We start from the raw sequence: 21,258 nt of genomic DNA on the forward strand, positions 1-21,258 counted from the left end.
CCAGGCTCCCCCCAGCACTCGGGAGGGAAGGGAGGTGTGCACCCCCAAGGGCCTCCCCTACTCCACGCCAGCCCTCATCTGTGCGTTCTTGACCGTGGAGAGTGGCAGCCCCAGCGCCTGCTTGCCCGCCCACCTGGCCCTGACCACAGATGGCCGTGGCTGCCACACCATCTGCTTCCAGACGAGGAGGCCGTGCTTGTCTGTGTGCCCAGAGCCAGGGCGGGTGCAGCCCAGCAGGTGCTGTATTCCCTTCCTGCCAGGGACCAGGCCTGGGTTTTGGAGCGTGCACTTAAGGACATATGTTCCCTTACAGATGTGATTTAAATGCACGTATGAGTTCACCCTCATGGAAACGTTTTAAAAGAAAGCTTTTTAAGAAAAACTGGTCTTAATGTCTAGCATCTGCTCTCCTTTTTCTTCTTGCCTTTATCTTTTGGGGGTGTTTTAGGAGCTATGGGGGTGCACAGTCCAGAGCTGGGCCTCTGTGGCCCCAGGCACACAGGAGCCTGGCGGCCGGGGAGCGGGCAGCCTGAGGAGGCTCCTGCCATGGGGTGCGGGCAGGAATGCCCGGGAAAGCACGCGTGTGGCACCCTTCAATGTGGGCTGCACACGTGAAATGACTTGCATTGCCCCTGCCCCGTCTACCCTCCTCATTCCAGACCCATTCAGCCCACACACTGTTGGCCGAGGAAGTTACGCCTTCTGAGCAAGGAGATGCGGGCAGGAGGGTCATGACCACAGCAGGGGACTGAACAGCGAGGAAGCCACGCGCCCCCCCCCCCCCCCAACGCCCCGCTCGCACATCCTTCCACATCTTCCACATGGGATGGGGGAAGACCCCCGGTCTAGTCTCCTATTTCTATTTGAACAGAAACTCCCTGCAGCTGCTGAAAACGTCCTTGTTGGCTGTCCATTCTAGTTTGGATTGGCATGAAGTCAGCGACCATCAGAAGTTGTGGGTTTGTCCCACGGATAATTGTGGGGCTACGTTATGAAATGCTCCCAACCCAGGGCAAATAGGACAGCCCTACAGCAGTTAAGGTTTGGGTTGAGCTTTGCAGGCTGGGAAAGACAGAGACCGCCACTATCACAGGAAGGAAGTTCAGGTTGTGGGGCCGGGCAGGGTGGGGGCCGGAGGAACTGGGGTCCCGGGATCTTTGCCGTGAAGCCAGATATGAGCTCCCCCACCCCCGCCCCCCACCCCGCGACGATCTCACCAAGCAGGTGAGGCGTTGGTGCCCTTTCAAAACCACAGAGAACATCTGTGTTACCTTTCGAAGGCATGAAAAACGGTGTCAGGGAAGTCATGCTTTGGGGTTGGTGGTTGTAAAACATGCCATTACATTCATTGTCTCGCTGGTACTGCCATCACCGACTGTGAAATTGCCTTAGCAACAGTTTCCACAGCACTCCTTTGAAGTTGGAGTAAGGACTCTAGAGCAAAATTTCCCACCTTATAATTCTTCCACAGTCTCTCCCCCAAGGGGTTTTAAATAGCTACAGGTGGAGGTGAGGCCTGGAGACACTGTGATGCCGGGTCCTAAGGGAGCAGGGAAGAAGGGGGGGGCGGGCGGGGGGGCTTCCTATGGGTGTGCTTGAGCTCTGTTCCCCCTTCCTTCGTCAATCAGAACTGGCACCTCTGCCAGCCACCCTCCCTGCTGGCCCCTCCTCAGTCTCTTCACACTGGCTGTTGATCTCGCCCCGCTCCCCCAGCACCTTAAATCTCAGCCTAACACTTCGTCACAGTTTTATTTACTCTCATAACTTGGTAATGACGTTGACTCATGATCAGTGTGACACAGAAATCTCCACCCAACCCCAATAAGGATCCTGACATCTAGAAATAGCACCACGGGCCTCCAAGAAATTGAATTGTTTAATCAAACTGGCCACAGTGAAAAGGGGGTGAATCGCTAACATCTGGAGGCAACCCAGACACCCTTCCAGGGGTGAATGTTAAAGTGTGGTCTGTGCACACCTGCAACGCTGCCCAGCAATGAGAGTGAACCACCGATCCACACGACCGCTACCATGGGTCTCAAGAGATGTAAGCTGAGTGAATAGAAGCCAATCCCAAAAGTTTCCACGTTGCAGGATTCCATTTATATGGCACTCTAGAAATGACAACATTATAGAAATGGAGAAGAGAGTCGTGTCTTTCCGGAAGTAGGGACGAGGGTGACTGGGTCGGGTAGGAGCTGGATGGGTGTGGATGTAAAAGGCCTGGAAGAGTTCTGAGTCCTGACTGTGGTGGAAGATGTGAGAGCCTACATGTGGGACGGCCTGGGATAGAACTGAACACGCGCTCTCCAATGAGCACAGCTCACGGGGGAGTGAGAGTGACAGGTGGGGTGTCCCACGGTCGGTACCCTGGTGGGGACACTGTGCTCCGATTCTGCAAGACGTCACCACTGGGGGGACCCGAGTGAAGGGCACACAGAGCTCTTCATAGTTTTTCTTACAACTGCACGTAGATCTACAATCATCCCGAAGAGCCTGTTTGAACTAAGGAGACGGCACCAGCTGTCTGGGCTGGCGAGGGGACGCCTTTAGAGGGACGTGCGTTCACAGAGCCCAGGGGACAGTGGTTTGGCAGTGTTCTGTCCCTTTGACCCAGAATCCCATTTCTAGGAATTGCTCGTAAGGAAGTAATAACAGCAAGGTAATAAAAGAGTTCATTAAGCGCCAGGCACCGCTCTGGCCTGACACTTCATGAATCAGCAAATCTGCAGGGCGAGCCAGTCGCCTCCCAGGTTTACACCCAAACCACTGCCCTGTGATGTCGCTCAGCCGGCAAGGATGCACAGCGAGGAATGCTCCTCTTGTCTTCTTTATGCCATGGAATGAAGCTAAACATCTCACAAAGGATGAAATGATTACATTTTAGTTAGTCTCCATCATGGAACATTACATAGGCATTAAAATCATGTTTTTGAAGACTGCTTAATAATACATTGGAAATGCTGCTGATGCGATGCTGAGCGAAAATGATCAGGATAAAAAATTAGGTGAAAGACACACACACACACACACACACACACACACACACACGTGCACTCATAGGAGAAACACCAGTGGGAGAGATCCTGATATGTTAGCCGTCTCCTCTGTGTGGTGTGATAACGGGTATTTCATTTTCTTTTTATACTGCTCTGCATTTTTCAAATATTTTACAATGAATATGCAGGGTTTTTTCGTTTGTTTGTTTTTGTTGTTAATCCTCACCTGAGGATATTTTTCCATTGATTTTTAGGGAGAGTGGAAGAGAGAGGGAAAGACAGAAAGAAACATCGATGTGGGAGAAACACATCGATTGGTTGCCTCGGAACAGGGCCAGGCCCGAGGAGATTGCTACCGAGGTATGTGCCCTTGACCGGGATTGAATCGGGACCCTTTGGTCCACAGGCCGACGCTCTATCCACTGAGCCAAACCGGCTGGGGCCATGCAGGGCTTTGGTAACCAGGAAAGAAGTTATCCAGTTCTAGCAGCAGAGCTTAGGAACTGATAACAACTCGCTTCCGAACGCTCCCTCCTAATAGCTGCTGCACTGATTATATAAAACTCTCCTGGGAGAAAAAGGTCTTTACCATTTTTATTTGGACGGAATACTCTTTGGCGTTAAGCCAAGAGGATGAGAAAATTAAACAACAGTGAACCAGGGGACAAAAGCCAGAATGTAAATGGCACTCAGCTAGGAGTTTGGGGAGGTGGGGTATGCGAGGGAGGCACCCAGAGAGAATGGGGGGTGCGGGGGCAGGCGGGTGTGGATGGAGGCAGGAACACCAGACTGAGAGCAAAGACAGAGCCGGGTGTCTCTGGGGATGGAACAGGGAGAAGGCTCCGTGGTTCTGTGCTGGCCGCAGGTGGGCAGGCCGAGCGACAGAATGAGGAGCAAGGGCACCTGAGGACACGCAGAGGGAGAAGGGAGTGGGGAGGTAATGCCCCACCCCCACCCCCACAGCCACTCTGGGTCCTGAGATTCAGCCGCAGCCTGGCTGCCCTCCCCATAGAGCAGTGGTTCTCAACCTTCTGGCCCTTTAAATACAGTTCCTCATGTTGTGACCCAACCATAAAATTATTTTCGTTGCTATTTCATAACTGTAATGTTGCTACTGTTATGAATCGTCATGTAAATATCTGATATGCAGGATGGTCTTAGGTGACCCCTGTGAAAGGGTCATTCGACCACCAAAGGGGTCGCGACCCACAGGTTGAGAACCGCTGCCATAGAGGTAAAGGGTCCTATTAAAGAATTTCTCAACTCCAGACCTTGTCCTCAAGGCCCTCAGATCCGTGCGTTTTTAAGACCCCACTGGTGACCAGCAGGGTGTGCAGGCCCAGGTCTCCTTCCGAGGGGGCTGTCGGGAGCCTGGGCAGGGTCCAGGCAGGAGGTGGGCGGAGTCTGGCTCTGGTGGGGAAGCCACACCCTGACCTCCGACCTCTGACCTCCGCAGTGAGTGTTCTGGTTGACCAGTGCTGCCCCAGGGCATAGGGGGTGGGAGTCCTGGGGGCAGTGGGTTCCGATTTCCTTCCTTTAAGTAGGTCTATGTAAACTCCTTGAGACGCTAATGACAAACAAAGCCAGCTCTCAGCTGTAACAGCCTAAGTATCAACGCATTCGAGGGGGGACACGTATTTTGGGGTCAGGTCCCCCCAGGAGGCACGACTGCTGTCCTGAGACCCGAATGTCTCATAGACGCCTGCTGGTTGGTGAGCCGCACTGCCCGGGCCTCAGGTCTGGCCACGTCCACCTCAGGCAGCGTTTGGGGCCAGCAAAACGAACTGCTGCTGTGGCCAACGTGAGCCCATGGCTGACATCCTGAACCCCCCGTCCTCACACAAGGCCCCCCCAAGCTCCCGTTAATTCTCTGGTGGGTGCTCTAGACCTGACTTGGTGGAGTAAATGGGTGGTGGGATGTCACTGTTCATATAAGTTTCATGTATTAGAATCTCATGTAAAACTTTATGAGAAAAAGCAGTTCAGTTGCTAAAACTGCTCAAATCACTGCCCTGACTCTGGGCATCAGGGAGAGTGGGGCCGGCAATAAGGGCGGTCAGCAGGGTGACCTCAGCCAGTGGCTGCTCTTCGCTGGCTCTGTGACAGGTGGGGCCTGGGTTGGCCAGAGCGAGTGCAGTTACCGCTGTTTCACATCCCCAGGGTCACCCTGGCCAGAGGGACCTCCTGAGCTTGGTGTCATCATCATCACATCACAGAGGAGGGCTCTGAGCCACAGAGAGAGAAGAAGCTGGCCTGGCCTCGTCCCTGTGGTGCAGGATGCACACTCGGGCCCACCTGGCTCCAAGCCCAGAGACGTGTGCGGTGCCTGAAGTCAGAGCATCAGTGCATGTCTGCGTGGGCAGTAGCGGTGGTCTCTGGCCTCTCTGCCCATCACTGTCCCTTAATGGTGTGTACATTCTCTGTTTGCCTTGTTCTCAAATGATTGATATTTTCAGTCACACACTTGGAGTGACTATTGATTTAGAGCCCCCTCCCCAAGGAAAAACAGACCAATTCAAATTCCTTTTGTCTATCAGACCGTGATCACTTTTTATAGCTTTTATAAACAACTAGAGGCCTCGTGCACGAAATTCGTGCACTTGGGGGGAGGGTTCCCTCAGTCTGGCCTGTGCCCTCTTGCAGTCTGGGAGCCCTCAGTGGATGTCTACAGGGAGTGGGCCTAAGTTGGCAGTTGGACATCCTTAGCGTTGCCGTGGAGGCGGGAGAGGCTCCCGCCACTGCCACTGTGCTCACCAACCGTAAGCCTGGCTTCTGGCTGAGCGGGGCTCCCCTTATGGGAGCGCACGGACCACCAGGGGCAGCTCCTGCATTACGCATCTTCCCCCTGGTGGTTAGTGCAGGTCATAGCAACCAGCCATTCTGCCGTTCGGTCAATTTGCATATTAGCCTTTTATTATATAGGATTATGCTTTTACACAAGCTTCTGTAAGGCTTCGTCTGCCCTCAGAGCAAACCAGTCTGGCTCCAGGACCACATACTCCAGCTCTAGGAGTTAGAACCCAGCCCGTGCAGCCCATGGAACAGCCAAACTCCAACCCAATGTGCATTCGCAGCTTTTCTACCCCCGGTGGAGTAAACAGTGACTTTCCATCACCTTTTCAGCACATGAGAATTCCAAATGTTTCATGTATAAAAGAAGCTAAAAAGAGACCAAGACCTAAATCCTACATTTTATTACTCAATAAACAAATACGTGTTCACTGAAAAGAGGCTGTATAGTCTATCGCTCTATGCATCTCTCCCTCCTTCTTTCTCTCCCTCCCTCCTCCATCCATGTACTAGTTACCTGCAATTCATCTCTAATTATGTTATAAAGTTGTTCATTTCATGATGCCCCTTATTTTCAGAACACTCAACAATAACATCACCACCAGAATGGATTGCAGTTAACCAGCAGGCAGGCAATTGGTGCTTTTTGTTTGCTAAGATAAAATCTGTATTAGGCCTTATTTCCCTTTGCAATTTAGAAGGTAGGTTTCTGGTCACTGCATTTGAAAAGAATATAAAATAGTAACAGAAATGAACATTTATTACCATGAGCAGACACATGACATACATTTTCTTAAAAAGATATTTTGCATAATGGAAATGCTCCAACAGGTACAAAAGCAGAGGGTGTGGCTCAATGAAGCCTCCCTCCCCACGTCCTAGCTTCAATAGCTGTCCACACGAGACCCATTCTGCTTCGTCTGTACTCCAACTTCTCCCGGCTGGGGTTATTTTAAAGCTCGTTCTAGATATCATATTCTATCATCTGTATATATTTCAGCGTGGATCTTTAAAATAGAAAATCTCTTTCTTTCAGTTTAAGATGGCCACAGTGAGATTATCACATGGGAAGAAAATTAACAATTTCCCTTATCTTCTCAGGTTGCCATTTTATAGATGTGTAAACTGAGGCCCAAGATCATACAACTAGCATGTAGCACTGATGGATGCAAGCCTCAGTTTGCTGATTTCAGGGCGGTTGGATAAGCAACCAAGGTGGTGGTGGTGGGGTGGGGTTTTGAGGTTCGTGTTCTGAAGCATACCATTGCCTCCCAAGATTCATGTCTTTGTCATGTACCTTCTCTGGGGCCCAGCACCTAGGAGGGCCTCAATAAATGTCTGTTAGGTGAAAGGATAGGAGAGGCACATTTGCTTAACGTGAGTTAACTTAATCACAATGTGCAGCAAAATTTGCTAGGGAGAAGAGAGCTGTCTAAGATCCTGCTTGTAACATGCAGCCGGCAGACAGGGGAGGCAGTGATGTCAAACACCCACAAGAAATTAAAAGTGGGTGTGACCGATGCTGTGAAAGAGGGCGGGCCTTGAGGCATGAGGGGGCCACAGGAGAGGGCGGCATAACGCAGGAGGTGAAGGGAAGATATGGCCTCCTCACTCCCATCCCGTGGTTAAGAGCCCTGTAGCCCCCGAGGAATGCCCCACCTCCCAAAGATACACACCTCTACCCCCAGGAACCTGTGACTGTCACTGTGATCCCACAGTGTCTGCAGGTGTGACGAGATTAAGGCTCTTGAAGTGAGATTACCCCAGATTATCCAGGTGGGCCCTCAATGAAATCACCCATCGCCAGGGAGGCGGAGGGAGAGTTGACAGCACACAGAGAGATGGCTGGGATCTTTTTCGCAGGCAACGAGCCCTTGAAGCTGTGTGAGGCATGGCGTGTCCATGCGATTGGGACCAAACTTCAGGAGGGGTCAGGGGAAGATGGATTAGAGAGCGGCGACGCTGAAGGCCGAGTATCAGGTCCAAGGCTACCTCCCCCACCCCCATAAGAGCTGATGTGGGCCTGGGTGGGAGCTGGGAGGTGGGGAGGCCGGAGGGGACCGTCAGGGAGCTTGTGGGGAATCCCTGTCCTGGTTGAGGATGCCCTTTAGCCGGATGCAGCTCCCAGGCTGCCCGCACCCCTCCGGCTCTGGCTCACCATTCCCCACGCCCGCGTCTGCTGTGGTCTCGGGCCTCTTGTGCACTGAGCCCATTTGTCATGGCTGATCCGATCACGGCTCCTGTCATCTCTCTGGGTTGCTTTGTTTGTTATTTTTTTCATGTCTGGTGTCTGAGGCCAATCTCCGCTGTCATAAATAATGGATCACAGGGGACTGAAAATGCAGAAATCGGGGAGCTGAGAGAATGAGAAGAGTGCTGGGCGGGAGCTCAGAGGACTACGTTGTGGGGGGACGGTCGGAAGGTGTCTCTCTGGTTTCAATTTGCTTTACTCCTTGAGCTCAGATTCAAGGAAGAGGCAGCTGTGGATGCACAATCCTTGTACTTCCCCTCGCTGAGCCCTCGCCCTGCTCTGCCCACTTCTCCTCTTGAATCAGGACTCCAGTGTGGTCCATGCGACCTGTCCCTGGGTCAGGGCTCCTTGGCACCCCCGAGGAGGGCAAGGGTAGAGGAGGAGATGTGGGGGAGGATCTGGGGCCGCAGCCCGCCCCCAGGGACCCTCCATGGGGAGCCCTCTCCCAACAAGGAGCCCCTGCAGCCCTGTCTCAAGGCGGGATGCGAGAACTGTGAGCGGTGAGAACAATGGTTGGGCAAAGGAGAATAGACAGAGACGGAGCCGTGTGACATCGGGACCTAAAACCCAACTTAGACCCACAGAGCTCGGCTGTCCTGGTCACCAGCATCGTCGAGACGGGCCCCGAGGCCCTCACAGGCACCCTGAGAACAGTGGGCAGCAGAGGACGGCCACATGGACCAGAGGAGCCCAAAGAGCTCCCATCTGCAATGGGGAGAAGGCGTCTTCCTCTCTCCCTTGCCTCCTCCTCTCCTTTTCGTGGCTTGAAGTTTCATTAGAAAAACTGAGCATGGTTTTCCTGCCAGAAAAGAAATGTCTCGGAACGTGGGTGTCAGGGCCCTCGAGCGGGTCCAGCTTGGCTCCTGCTGTGGTGGCTGGAGTCACTCCGCACCCGTCTTGCTTCCTGTGCGGCAGAGGCTGGCCCGCACCAGCCAGGATACAGCCTGTGGGCCTCCTCTGCGGCAGGCACCCCGGAGGTCGGGTTTCTGCTCAAGGCCGCTGGGCTTTCCTGATGTCCCGTCAGTGTCCTCCGGGCCACCCTGAGCCCAGCATTGTGCAGTTGCCATAGCCACGCCACGCAGCACCTGTGTCACACGGCCTGCCACTCACTGCTGCCCGTGCCACCACCTGCACTGAGCCACAGGATCGCTCTCGGGCTCACTGTTCAGTCTGATGCCTGGAGATCACGGCCGTTGGCTGAAAGCTGTTCACCCCCCGGCTCTTCCTCCCAGAGGCCAAGCCTGGCACTTCATAGGGGCAGGTGGGAGCTGGAGGCGGCTCGAGGGGCCCAGGCTGTCTTCTCAGAGCGGCGTGATCTGTCACCGGAGGATGCACAGTGGGCCCAGTGCAGAGGCTGAGACTGGATCAGAAGACCCAGCAGGACCCGGAGCCGACCAGGCGCTGGCATCCAGCAGTGGCCCCGGCTACGCCAGCACCGACACCAGGAAACGGGGGAGCCCCAGTCCCTGGAGAGGCCTGGGCTTTTGGGAAAGGCCTGGAGGGGAGATGCTGGTGAAAAGCTGGTTGGGGAAAATGGGGTGCAGAACTTGGCACTCTCGTCATGCTCCCAGCCATATGTTCCGGTGGCCGGGTGTAAGGAGGTCTTGACGTGTCCGTAGCTCAGAACATCAGCCTGTGTCACCGGCACACTCAGCCCACACCGTCCAGGTTTGTTCATGGGCGCCCCTTGGGACAGGTGACGATTATAAGGGTTAACACTTTCCGAGCCTGGGAGAGGCAGGCTGACTCTGCGAAGAGCCCTCTGCCTGCCCCACCCACCAGGTGTCTGCCCCAGTTCCTCGCCATCCATGCCGCACCTGCACGAAAGTGTCCCCTCAGCTTCCCCAGGCTGTGGCCCATCGCAGTCACCTTTTCAGCGTGGTGCCGGCCCACACTGTGTCAGAAATATTTGCGGAGGCAACTCACCGCTCCTCCACTTCCCGCCTATCACGTTGCCGCGGGAGTCCTCTCCTGACCCTCGCTTCTTGGAATATTCCGGGCTGTCCTTGCCAGGAGGGCACAGATGCCACCCCCCGTCTCTGCTGTTTGGGGCTCAACCTTCAAAGCACCACACGGGAAATGGGACTCAAACAGGTGTCGGGACCACAGCTGCACATCCCGGTGGCTCAGGGGGACGGCTTAAGTCCTAAGGACTCCAAATGGCCACGCAGTCACCGGCCACCTCTGGGGTCCCATTTCCCAGCACTTGTGTGTCCTAAGCTTTGGGTGTTGTTATTCATTGTGGCAGCAAGAGAGTCCAGGCTTGCGTAAGACGCTTCACTGAGAGATTCCAGAGTACGCCTGACCATTAATTTTGAACCTCTAACCCCACTCATATTGTAACCTTTCCCTGGGTGGAACACGGCCCTGAGCGAAAACATGTTGGTGGCTGTTCCCCAAAGCACTTTGGAAATGGTAGGATCAACAGACATGCGACAGACTCGCGACAGATGAGTCTCCAGCCACACCCAGCTGCTTCTGCTGCCCGTCAGCGTCAGTAACCAGCAAGGATGCTCCCTCCGGGCGAGCTGTCCTCTCGCATGTAAATTCCAGTGGAGAGATGGCTGCGATCTCTACGTGATAACGTCCAATGCGCTGCCTCCTCTTTGGTTATCTGTAAGGCTCTAGAAGTTTTTTCTTTTTAATCCTAAAGGCAGACACGGTGAGGATACAGACAGCCTGAATCACTGCTCTGCTTACAAAATAAATCAGCGCTGTGTGCGACTGGCCCCAGGACGAACGGATCCCACCTGGAGAGACGGCGCCCTGGTCATCACACCTGCCCTGGTCACTACACCTGCCATTCCGCGGTGGTGACAGGAGGAGGCAGGTGACAGTTTTCCTGATCCCAGTGTTCTGGGCTAAACTGAGGAGAGCTCCACTGTGACGAATCCCGCCAACTCCGGCCACTCTGCGGTGGGCTCAGACTTTGTTTCCCCAAAGTCCCCCTCCACCCCCCAGGGCTGAGCAGCTCTCCCAGGCTGCACAAGGGGGGCCCGCGGGCCCGCGGGGGAGGTACAGCCAGCAACCAAGTGACAAAGCCGGCAGAGTGCTCGGGGCTGTGATGGACAGCAACCAGCCAAGCCCTCTCCAAACAGCCTGTTCTGGCGGCAGAGCTGACTTCACCTGTCAAATTATCAAGGGCTGCGGGCATCACTACCACCCCCTCCCGAGAAGCCAACGAGCCGGAAGCCTGGAGCCGTGCCTGCGCTGAGTGGTCATCCCTCCTTCCCTCTCTGCTTCCCTGCCTCCTGGCCTCCCTCCTCGCCACAGCCCTGATGGAGCTGCACCTCCGAAAGGCCGGAAGAGAAATGAAAGGTATTTGTGGTCCTCTCTTTGGGGGGAAGGATGGGGGAAGGAGGGCGGGTTTGGGGTTAACCTGGGAAACACAGTCACGTGGTATCATTGAGCTGGAAGCACCCCGGGGCTGGCTGGCCCTTTGTTCACGGAGCGCGCTGGACCCGGGGCCTTGTGCTGGAACCACCCCTGATGCCCATGGGCCACCTGCCAACCCGGGAGCATGAGGCCGGGGTCTGGGCGAGATTCCCCAAACCAGACACGGAGATTCGGCTGCCTCAAATCCACAACATAAAAAATAAATAATAAGCAAATAACAGTAACCAAGACTTTACGCGCACTCATTGGGTGCCGGCCCGTTTTAGACTTGATGCGCATTCATGGCTTTCATCATAACAACCCACTTCACAGAGGGAGACACCGAAGTATATAAGCAACCTGCACACACACTCCCGGTTCCATCGCAGACAAGCCCCAGAATCCGTGCTCTCGGCCATGACACCATGCTGCTGGGAAATGGACTGAGGGCAATTGAACCTGAAAAGCATCTGTTCACGCCTCTCCCCGCCTGAAACATACACAGACCACACCACACATAAGCCTCCTGGAGGAACAGCTATGACCAGGAAATGGGAGGGTTTCAGGGAACACAGTTTTTCCTAAGTCACAGTAATACACCACTGCAATGGCCTAGGTTTGCAAACCAAGGAGATAAGCATGGAAATGACTGAGGTTTAAGAACTATCAGGCAGGCCCTGGCTGGTGTGGTGCAGTTGGTTGGGTGTCATCTTGTGCACTGAAAAGTTGCCGGTTCGATTCCGGGTCAGGGCATTATGCCCAGGTTTGGGGCTCGATCCCCTGTTGGGGGCATGTAGGAGGCAGCCAATTAATGTTTCGCTATAGCACTGATGTTTCTCTTTCTCCCTTCCTCTCTCTCTAAAAATCAATAAAAGTATTTTTAAAAAATCAGGCAGATTCGTGATGGATGAATGGATAAACAGAATGTGTATATACACGCAATGGGCTATAACTCAGACTTAAAATGGAAGGACATTCCGATACACATCTCAGCATGGAGGAACCTTGAGGACATTACGCTAAGTGAGATAAGCCACTCACAAAAGAATAAATACTGTGTGATTCCACTTACAGGAGGTTCTAGAGCAGTCAAATCCATAGAGACAGAAAGTAGATGGTGGGTGCCAGGGCTGGGCGGGGGGTGGGTGTTAGTGTTTAAGGGGGACAGACTGGGAAGATGGGAAGTCTGGAGATGGACAATGTGATTGGGCTCAATGCCACTGAGCTGTGCATAAGATGGTGAAGTTTTATGTTATGTGTCATTTTCTACAATTTTTGAAAATGAAAAAAAAAAAGGGAATCTAAAGCCAATTGAATACAAGGTCTGGGTCTTCTTTACTTGTGTCCAGACCAAGTTTTCAGGGGGGCTGTGAGTTTCCGTTCTGGGCAAATGCTCAGGTCAGGTGATCAGCTTTGGGGCTGCGTGGTAACTACATGGCAGGGGTGGAGGGGCCAAGGCAAATAACCCACACCGTGAACTCAGGACGTATTTTGAGTGTGAAATGTTTGACGCCGTCTCCACAGCAGCTCACCCACCGCAGGGACCGTGAGCTTAGGCGCCCAGGAGATGCGCCCGCTTTTATGCTCCTGCGGGCAACCTTCAGGTCTGCACTACGTTAGAATGTTTTTTCTCTCAAAAAGATTCAGAGCCTTGGGAATGCAGATCCTCAGCCACAGGGGCAGGAGGACTCAGCTCGGTGAGCTGAGCAAGAGGCCGGGAACCCCTTTCGACGGAGCCACTGACCTGCAAACTGCTGCGTGCCACCCTCGGCTGGAGCGTCTGCTCCGAGGGCTAGAAGCAACGCCGTGCCCGGGCGTGTCTGTCCCCAGAAACACACCTCCAGGGGGACAGCTCTCATCGCACTGCCTGTCTGGCTGAGGGGGAGAATGGGGAGCAGGAATTCCTTCCCGGAGGACCAGCTGGTGGGCTGCTGCTGTCTTGGCAAGATGGAAACCTGAGGTCCCTCTGTCCTCTGGTGACTCTCTTAGCCCCCATGGCCAAAGACCTCCCCAGCCCCCAGGCACGCTGCCCGCTGAGCCACCCACAGTCGGGGAGCGGGTGACCGAATGGAGGGGGTTCAGCTTGGGGTGACTGTGGTGGGAGAGACGGCGGGGAGGGGGGTATGCTAGCTACACCCCCAGGCAGCAAACCCAGAACAGGGGTGCAGGAACCCAACCCGCAGTGACCCAAGGCTACGTGTTGGCCAGCCCCTGCTGCCTCCTGCTGGTCTGGCTCTGAGGCCAGCCTCCTGGGCGCCCCTGCTTTGTCTCTCATTTGCATGCTGTTCACATGAGTGGTCTGATGTGCCTGCCTTGCCCTCCCTCTGCCCTTGCTCTCCTTCCCTGACACCAGAGTGTGTGCTGCCGGCTTCTGAGGCCAGGCAGCCCCGCCGCCCTAACGGCTCTGGTGAGCCCCCTCGGCTTAGGGTGTGAGGTACCCCGTTTCCCAGAGGAGTAGCCTCTGCCAAGCTGGAGACAAAGGTGCCTGGGGCAGTGGGACTGGGGTCGTGGGGTCCTTGGCACTGCCTCCCTCTTTGTGGTTCAGATTCACAGCGGCCTCAGAGGCACAAAGCAAATGACAAGACAGCGCCTGCCCTGGCTTCTTCCAGAGGCTCCTAGTGGCAGGTGCAAGGGAGAGGAGGGGCCGGGGTTGGGGGGGGCCCCACTGTGCCCAGGCCTGAGGACGGGTCAGGTGTACTGAGCCTCCCCAGGGCCCAGCACTTTATGGGTATTACTTAGTGCCACCTTCAGCCACCCCATGGGAGGCACCACCACTGCTCCCACTTCCCTGAGGGCAAAGTGACTTCCCAGCTGGCAAATGGCAGAGCCGGGCGGTCTGTCCTGCCACCACGGCCTCCACTCTCCGTGTGACGGACAAGAGCAGCCCAGCCCCTCTGAGATAGGGCATGCTGCCTTCAGTCTGAGAGGTACCGTCGGTCCCCATGTCATTATCTGTCAACCCTGGTGGCATTAGTGGGGTTCAAGCCTCCAGCCACCCCCTTCCTGGACTCCAGGTGTTGGACGTGTCTGGTTTAATCGGCCTTCAGACCCCGGCACGTGGTAGGGAGGAGGGAGGAGGGAGGAGGGAGGAGGGAGGAGGGAGGAGGGAGGACGGAGGCAGCAGCTCCCTGGCTGCTCAGCGTCCTGGGCTGGACTTTGAAAACTGTTTTCCAGAAGTTCTTTACGGACAGCGCCTGCTATGGCATCGCAGGCGGCCAGGCCGATTACTTCAATGGCTGATGGACTTGTTGAAAAAGAGATGGAAAATCATCACACTCATTGTTAGTTTTCACAGCCCAGCTCTGAAGCAGCTGGAGACAGAGGGGTCATCGGAAGCTGGGGTCGGGCTGGGCATCAACATGGCCCCACTTCTGTTTTGCACTGGAAATCCAAATGGGAGTGGGATCACCCCTTTCTGTAACCCCCCTTGGTTGCAATCAGCTTATGTTACCATTTCAATATCTTCTTAAAGATATTGTTATACGCATCCAAAGGAAGAGAAATGGGCTTTGCTGACGAAGGCCAAGGGGAGCCTACCTGGCAGGAAGGAGGGAGCAGACAGGTGCACAGAAGCCCAGAGAACTCTGCTGGGTCTGCCTGGCTCTGTGCAAATGAGCAAGGATCCTGCCAGTCCCCGGGAAAAGGGTGCTCTGAGTGATGGGCCAAGCAGGAGCGCAGGTGTTAAAGTGAAAGGAAATTTCCACTGGGCTGCGCCAGGCGCCAGGACACGCACATTCCAGCAGGGGAAGGGACTAGGTCCCACCGTGTGAGCACACTGGACAAGACTTGGGTCAGTGTGCCCTCTGACCAGTGGAAGATGGGATGGCTCTGAAGACGGGCCAGCTGTGTTTGTGCCCAAGGCAAGAAACAAAGGTAGAGGAGCCTGGTGCAGGGCAGGGCCGGGCAGGGGCATGGGGAGGGCCAGGCAGTAGGGAGCAGAATTCCTCCGGCCAGACCCTGAGACCGCCAGCAGGGCGTGCAGAGGCCTGGGCTCCACGTGCAGGCAGGAGGGCCGCAGCCACAGAAGAGAACCAGACCTCCGGGGAAGATGGTGGGTCAGGGCCCTGCAGTCCCACGGAGGCTGGCTTCTGCGGAATCCAGGCGGCATGATCTAGGGTCCCACGTGGCATGAGGGCCGGGCTGGGTGAAAGACAAGCACTGTGAGAAGGCCCCACAGGCTGAGCACACGGGGTGCTTGGCTCCAGCCGGAAGGGAAAGCAGTCACAGGTGTGTGTGTGTGTGTGTGTGTGTGAATGTGTATGTGTGTGTGTGGGGGTGGGGGTGGGGGGGTTGTTATGAACTAGAAACTGTCTTTTGTTGACATTTTAACAATGTTTGAGCTCTGCTCTTCCCTTTCAGTTGTTCTCATTTGGTTCCTGTTTTAGAGTAGAAACAGCTTTGCAAGTGGCTGTTGGCTCATGAAGACCTGCGTGCCAGCTGCAGGTAAAGGCAGGGACAAGGACACAGCAGCGGAGTGGCTGAGGGTGGTCCCGCAGAGAGCGTGATGAGGGGACTGTCCCCAGGGCGCTGCTAGGCCGGGGCAGTGCACACAGAGTGGTCCCGTTCTACAGGCCTGAGAGCTCCGGGCCCGTCAGTCTTGCCCGGAGAATGTGCTCACCAAACCCAAGCCCACGGCCAGCCTGGAATCCCACCAAGGACCCTCTCCGCCCCATCCGGACGGGAAGGTCAGCAAACCCGCCTGGAATGCCACAGGCAGGAGCCCCTCAGGCTGCCTATGCCAGTGCATTGTCCCCTCATGCCCTGTGCATCCCAGGAAGCACTCCTTTCTCCGCACCCGGGAGGGAGGGAAGAAGAAGCCAGCGCCGGTGCCGAGGCAGGGCCCCCGGGCCAGAAGCTGAGGGAAGACACAAGCAAACCCTCTGGACGAAGATAAGGAGCATCTGCTCCCTGAGGGAAGTCCTGGGGGCAGGGGTCCCAGCTCTGCAGATGTGGGGACACGGTTCCAATCCCTCCTTCATCTGGTGCCGGGAGGTGCCAGAGCCACCTGTGCTCCTTGGCAAGTGGGCGAGCAGGCGATGGGGACAGTGTGGAGGTGCTGCTGGCTGCGTGAGGCTGCACCCCCGATATTCAGCAGTCCCTGGGTCTTCCTAAGGTTGCTGGGTCCGAAAAGGACCCCTTCCGCACAAAGCTGGTCCTCTCAGAGGAAGAAACTCTACTCACCAGGCCCACACGCGACTGGCACCATAGCCCTTCCCACCAGCCGGGTCCTGCTGTGCCTTCTGTCTGTCACAGGACCCAGGTCCAATGCTTGGCACAGGACAGAGGGAGCCATTGCTCAGTGGGACTGAGTGTCATGAATGGCACATTCACCCTGGACCCCAGCACTCGGCACATAAACTCATCTGGCTAATTGACGAAGTGATTGGCCTTGCCCTGTTTGGTTCTTCCAACAAGCAGCACTACCGTATACCCATGTGACATCAAGAAACAGTGGCATGGAGGCTAAGTGACTAATCCGTGGCCATGGCATGGAAGTGGAGACGCTGAGCACTGGCCTCTCCTCAGACACTGCGGCCATCCACCCAGAGCTGTGCTGGAGCAGACAACACCCGCGGGAGCCACTGCCGGAGCGAGCAGGGAATGGCCAGCAGTGGGATCACTCAGGGGACAGAGAACAGAAGGAATGCAGGAGCCAAAGGACAGATGACCAGACGGGGCAACACAATATATACTCGACGACGTCACACATGCCTTCTCTCCTCCCTCCACAGCCTCCCCTTGGAAGCAACATGAGGTCTGTGCCCATGACCTTTCACAAACAGGACGGGATGGATAAAAAGGGAGACAGGACCCGACAGCATACGGGGAACTTCAGAGTTAATCCCGTGTTTGGGACTTTAAGAAAACTCAGCCCTCAAAGTGTTGCAGAAAGAGCCCTGAGCCGAGAGAGACATTTGAAATCTGGACAGAGCTGCTGGCGTGGAGTTCAAGGCGGGGTGAAAGGTGACCAGTGTCCAGCACATGCTTGGAAACCCCAAGTGGTCTGGCTCTCAACCAGGCTACAAGTCCAGCCCGAGCCTCCAACAGTGACAAGGGCAAGGGGGGAGGCCACGGAACAAGGTCAAGAATGAGTAACAGGCATTGCAGCGATGGCAGAGGTTTACAGACTGCGGCCCTCCTCACTGTGTCAGTTAAAGGACATTTATGGGGCAGAGAGCGTGCACCGCGCCATCATGTCCCGGCTGTTTACACGAGTTTGTTTACTTCTCCTGACCGTCCATAAAGCAGATGCTACCCCCCTACACAGGCGGCAGCCGGCTCAGAGCAGCCTGGGGACTTGCTCCAGGCCACAGAGGGGGTGGCGGCGCCAGCACACATCAGCTCTTGCCCCTCCCGAGGCCACGGCCTCCCTCCTGAAGGCAGGTGCCCCAGGTCCCGGAGGCCACCCCCACCTTGGGCGTGCCACCTGCGGAAACCATCCTCCCCACAATCAGAGCCGAGTAGCCTGCCAGGCCAGGTGCGCGCCTCCTGGCCTCTGGAACCTCTTTCGCGCTCACCCACTTCGTCAGGCTTCTCAGGAAGCTTTTGGGGAAGTTCTTGGGAAGCAGCTGTCACTTCTGAACTGGTGGCGGCGTCTCATCTCACCTCTTTCGAAAGATAAAAAGCGCTGACGTTCGCTGCCTTTTACTAGGTGGGGCAGAAAAAGTGTGTGCTTGTATCTGTGTGTGCACATTTGCCTGTTTGCATATGTGTGTATGCATGTGCTTTGGTGTATGTTTGCAGGTGGCATGTGTGCACACACGTTTTCACATGCATGTTTTCGCATGCATGTTGTATGTGGATGCGTGTGCACACTGGAGCAGGGGGGCTATTCAGTGGAGGGCCATTTCTTCCTTTGGGGAGGCTGTTATAAATTCCTATGCAGTTGCCAAGACCGGTTTGGCTCAGTGGATAGAGCATCGGCCTGCGGACTGAAAGGTCCCAGGTTCGATTCCGGTCAAGGGCATGTACCTTGGTTGCGGGCACATCCCCAGTGGGGAGTGTGCGGGAGGCAGCTGGTCGATGTTTCTCTCTCATCGATGTTTCTAACTCTCTATCTCTCTCCTTTCCTCTCTGTAAAAACTCAATAAAATATATTAAAAAAAAAATTCCTATGCAGTCACTGGGCACTTGGATCTAGTCCTGTGTCTACTTGTGACCACCTGCCCTTGAAGATGTTTCCGGTCCCCATTGTCTGATTCTGATAGGGGGCTATGGGAGGGGGAAGGAGGGGAGTCTGCACTTCTCATTTCACGGGGATCAAGCTGGGGGTGGTGAGAGAGAGGTGGCTTGTTGGCAAGTCTATCAGCTGGTGGAAGTGCGTCTGAGAACCAGAGCCCTGAGCCCTGGCAGGCGCCTACTCTGCCCGGCTGGGCATTCCTCCTTGGTTTCCTGGTGGGGTGCTCCGGGAGAAGGGCAAGGTGAGACGATGTGCCTGAGGTCTGGGAAGATGGCCTCACTAGGGCATTTCCCTGGGGGGCGGAATCTAGGTGGGGCTAAGCAGCTCACTTATTGTTCCTCTCTGCCAATCAGAAGCAGGGGCCAGGGCTCTCTGGACCCCTGCCAGGGGCTTAGAAGAGAGGGGCCACCAGAATGGTCTGCTCTGGATGCCTCTCCTCCGGGACTCAGCTGGTCAGGGACACTGCACGTCTGGAGGGCTTCCTCTCTGCGGAGGAGGGCAGCTGGGCAGCTGGGCAGCAGAGCTGGTCCAGCGCCCACCCAGTCTCTCCGCGGGCCCGGGAGATGGGGCAGCCCCTGTCACCCCCTCTGCTGTCACAGCTGACCCCGAGGGAAATGGGAACAGGGACACAGACAAGAGGCTGGGGGCAGCCCCCGCTTCCCCGCGCCCCGCCCCCCACCTGCTCCCACCCGCCAGGAAGCCGCGCGGTCCCCAGCTGGCGGCTCGCAGCGGCACCCTCCGTGCATGGGACCGGCACCCTCCGTGCATGGGACCAGTCCGCAGGTCTGCCCACCCGCTCCGCCGGCTCTGGGGTTGTTCCACCAGAAATGAAGTGGGTTAATGCACAGCCTCTCAGAACCTACAAACTCAGCCTAAGCAGATTTGTTACAAAGAAAGCTCTACCCATGAAATGGAAAAAATGCCGCGGGTCGTCCCCTCCCACGGGGATCCAGTTCATGGGGAAACCTGACCGAAGAGCCCTGCCGCCCCCGCCAAAGTTGTCGGAGACCACAGCCCGGACCCCTGGACGCTCGGACGCTCGGACGCACGGACGCTCGGACGCACGGACGCAGGTCCCCCACCCGCCGCTGGCGCCGCGACCCCCGGGCTGTCACCCGGGCAGGGGCCGCCGTGGGGGGCTGGCAGGGCCGGGGGTCGCGCGCCGGGAGGTGCCCCGGGGCCGCGTGGGGAAGCGGGGAGGAGCTACCTTCTGAATGCGCCCATCGATGTCCAAGTAGATGGCCTTGGGCCGGTAGCTGGAGGAGCCGGAGCCCATCTTGCGCCCGCGGCTGCACTTGGACTTTTTACTGTACTTTCTCGACGCCAGCGCCGCGGGGAGGGCGGGGAGTGGGAGGGAGGAGGGGGCGGGCGGCGGAGGGCGCGGGGACCAGCCAACCAGAGCGCGGCCGCGCGCCCGGCCGCTCCGTCGCCGCCTCCGCCGGCTCGCGCGTCTCGGCTCGCGCTCCGCCCCTCGGCCGCCGCCTCCCTCCTGCCTCCTGCCTCCGGCCTCCTGCCTCCTGCCTCCTCCCTCCGCTCTCCTTCTCCCTCCTCCTATCTTCCTCCTCTTCCTCCCTCCGCCTCCCCTCCCCCGCCCCTCCTCGCCCTCCGCCTCCTTCCCTCTCTCTTCCCCCTCCCTCCCCCTCCGCCGCCTCCCCTCCTTTCTCCCTTTCCCCTTCTTCCTCTCCCTTGTGTGCGCTCCCCCTCCTTCCTTCCCACATTAAGGCACACGCTCCTCTTCTTCCGTTGGACTCCAGCCGCCTCGGGGACAGGGCCAAACGGGCAGCCGATCTCCATGTGCCCTCTGGACCAGTGCCCGTCGCTAGCGACCCCCTCTGGCTGCTGCAGGGCTGGCCGCCTCCCCAGGCTGACAGCGGCGCACAGCGACCTCTCCAGGTGGACAGGCAGTCCTCAGCCAGCACCTGGCTGGCACCGGGCCCTAAGCCATTTGTGGTCATGACCCAAACCCAAGCGCCACTTAGCACTCGGGAACTGGCCCCAGGCTCCCCTTTCCCCGTTCATTCGGTTCGAATAGGAAGTGAGAAGAACTCTTCTCCGTCAGGCACATCCTTCCCCTAAGTTTTCCCTGCGTTCTTGGGGGTGCCCGCCTCTTCTACCTGCCCCCGGAGCTGAAACGGTAATTTTGTTTCTGTCCTTAATGCAGCCAAAGCAAGGGGTTACCCTGCCACCGGCTATTTGCTGGTTTAAGCCCTTTTCTACCCCCCGCCCCCCGCCCCCCCCCCCAACCCCACGCCCATTAACTGTCCCAGGGAGTGTGCAGCAAGCAGGAGGGGGAAGGAAGGACTTCAGGTAGATGTGACCTGCGGATCCCATGCGACTGCCTCTGCGGCTCCCCAGGTCTCAAGGCTCTCCCAGTGGGCATGAGCAGGGCCAAGTGGGCTCAGTGCCCGTGGCTTTGGGAAGGGTGCCCACCCAGCTGGAGAGTGAGTGCGCTTACTGTTTCCTTCTGAGTGAGTCCCCAGCCCCTGCCTCCATCTGTTGAATGTCTGGGCTTTGCTGACTGAGAGTGTGCCTGGTGCGCACAGGGGGCTCTCCCTCCAGGCCTGCCCAAGCTAGGCTGACCACAGCCACGGTCACTGCCTCACCCTTCCCTGCCACCCGGCCTCAGCTGGTGCACAGTCCCTGGGAGACTTCTGGTCCAGGGC

The 21,258-nt window shown here is 56.6% G+C and overlaps 1 protein-coding gene across 2 annotated transcripts in view; it reads right to left on the reverse strand.

Moving 5' to 3' along the window:
- PDE9A (phosphodiesterase 9A) overlaps positions 1-19,926 on the reverse strand; it is an 86,582-nt gene extending 66,656 nt beyond the window's left edge. Inside the window, exon 1 of one of the 2 annotated variants that reach the window (XM_036351439.1) lies at positions 19,803-19,926. In XM_036351439.1, coding sequence (XP_036207332.1) covers positions 19,803-19,871 — 69 coding nt within the window. In that variant the 5' untranslated portion in view covers positions 19,872-19,926. The remainder of the gene's footprint in view (positions 1-19,802) is intronic. The other variant, XM_036351440.1, reaches the window with a different exon arrangement.
- Positions 19,927-21,258: the final 1,332 nt, after the last annotated feature.

This window comes from Myotis myotis, unplaced genomic scaffold (assembly GCF_014108235.1).
Source record: "Myotis myotis isolate mMyoMyo1 unplaced genomic scaffold, mMyoMyo1.p scaffold_m19_p_2, whole genome shotgun sequence".
Classification (NCBI taxonomy): Eukaryota; Metazoa; Chordata; class Mammalia; order Chiroptera; family Vespertilionidae; genus Myotis; species Myotis myotis.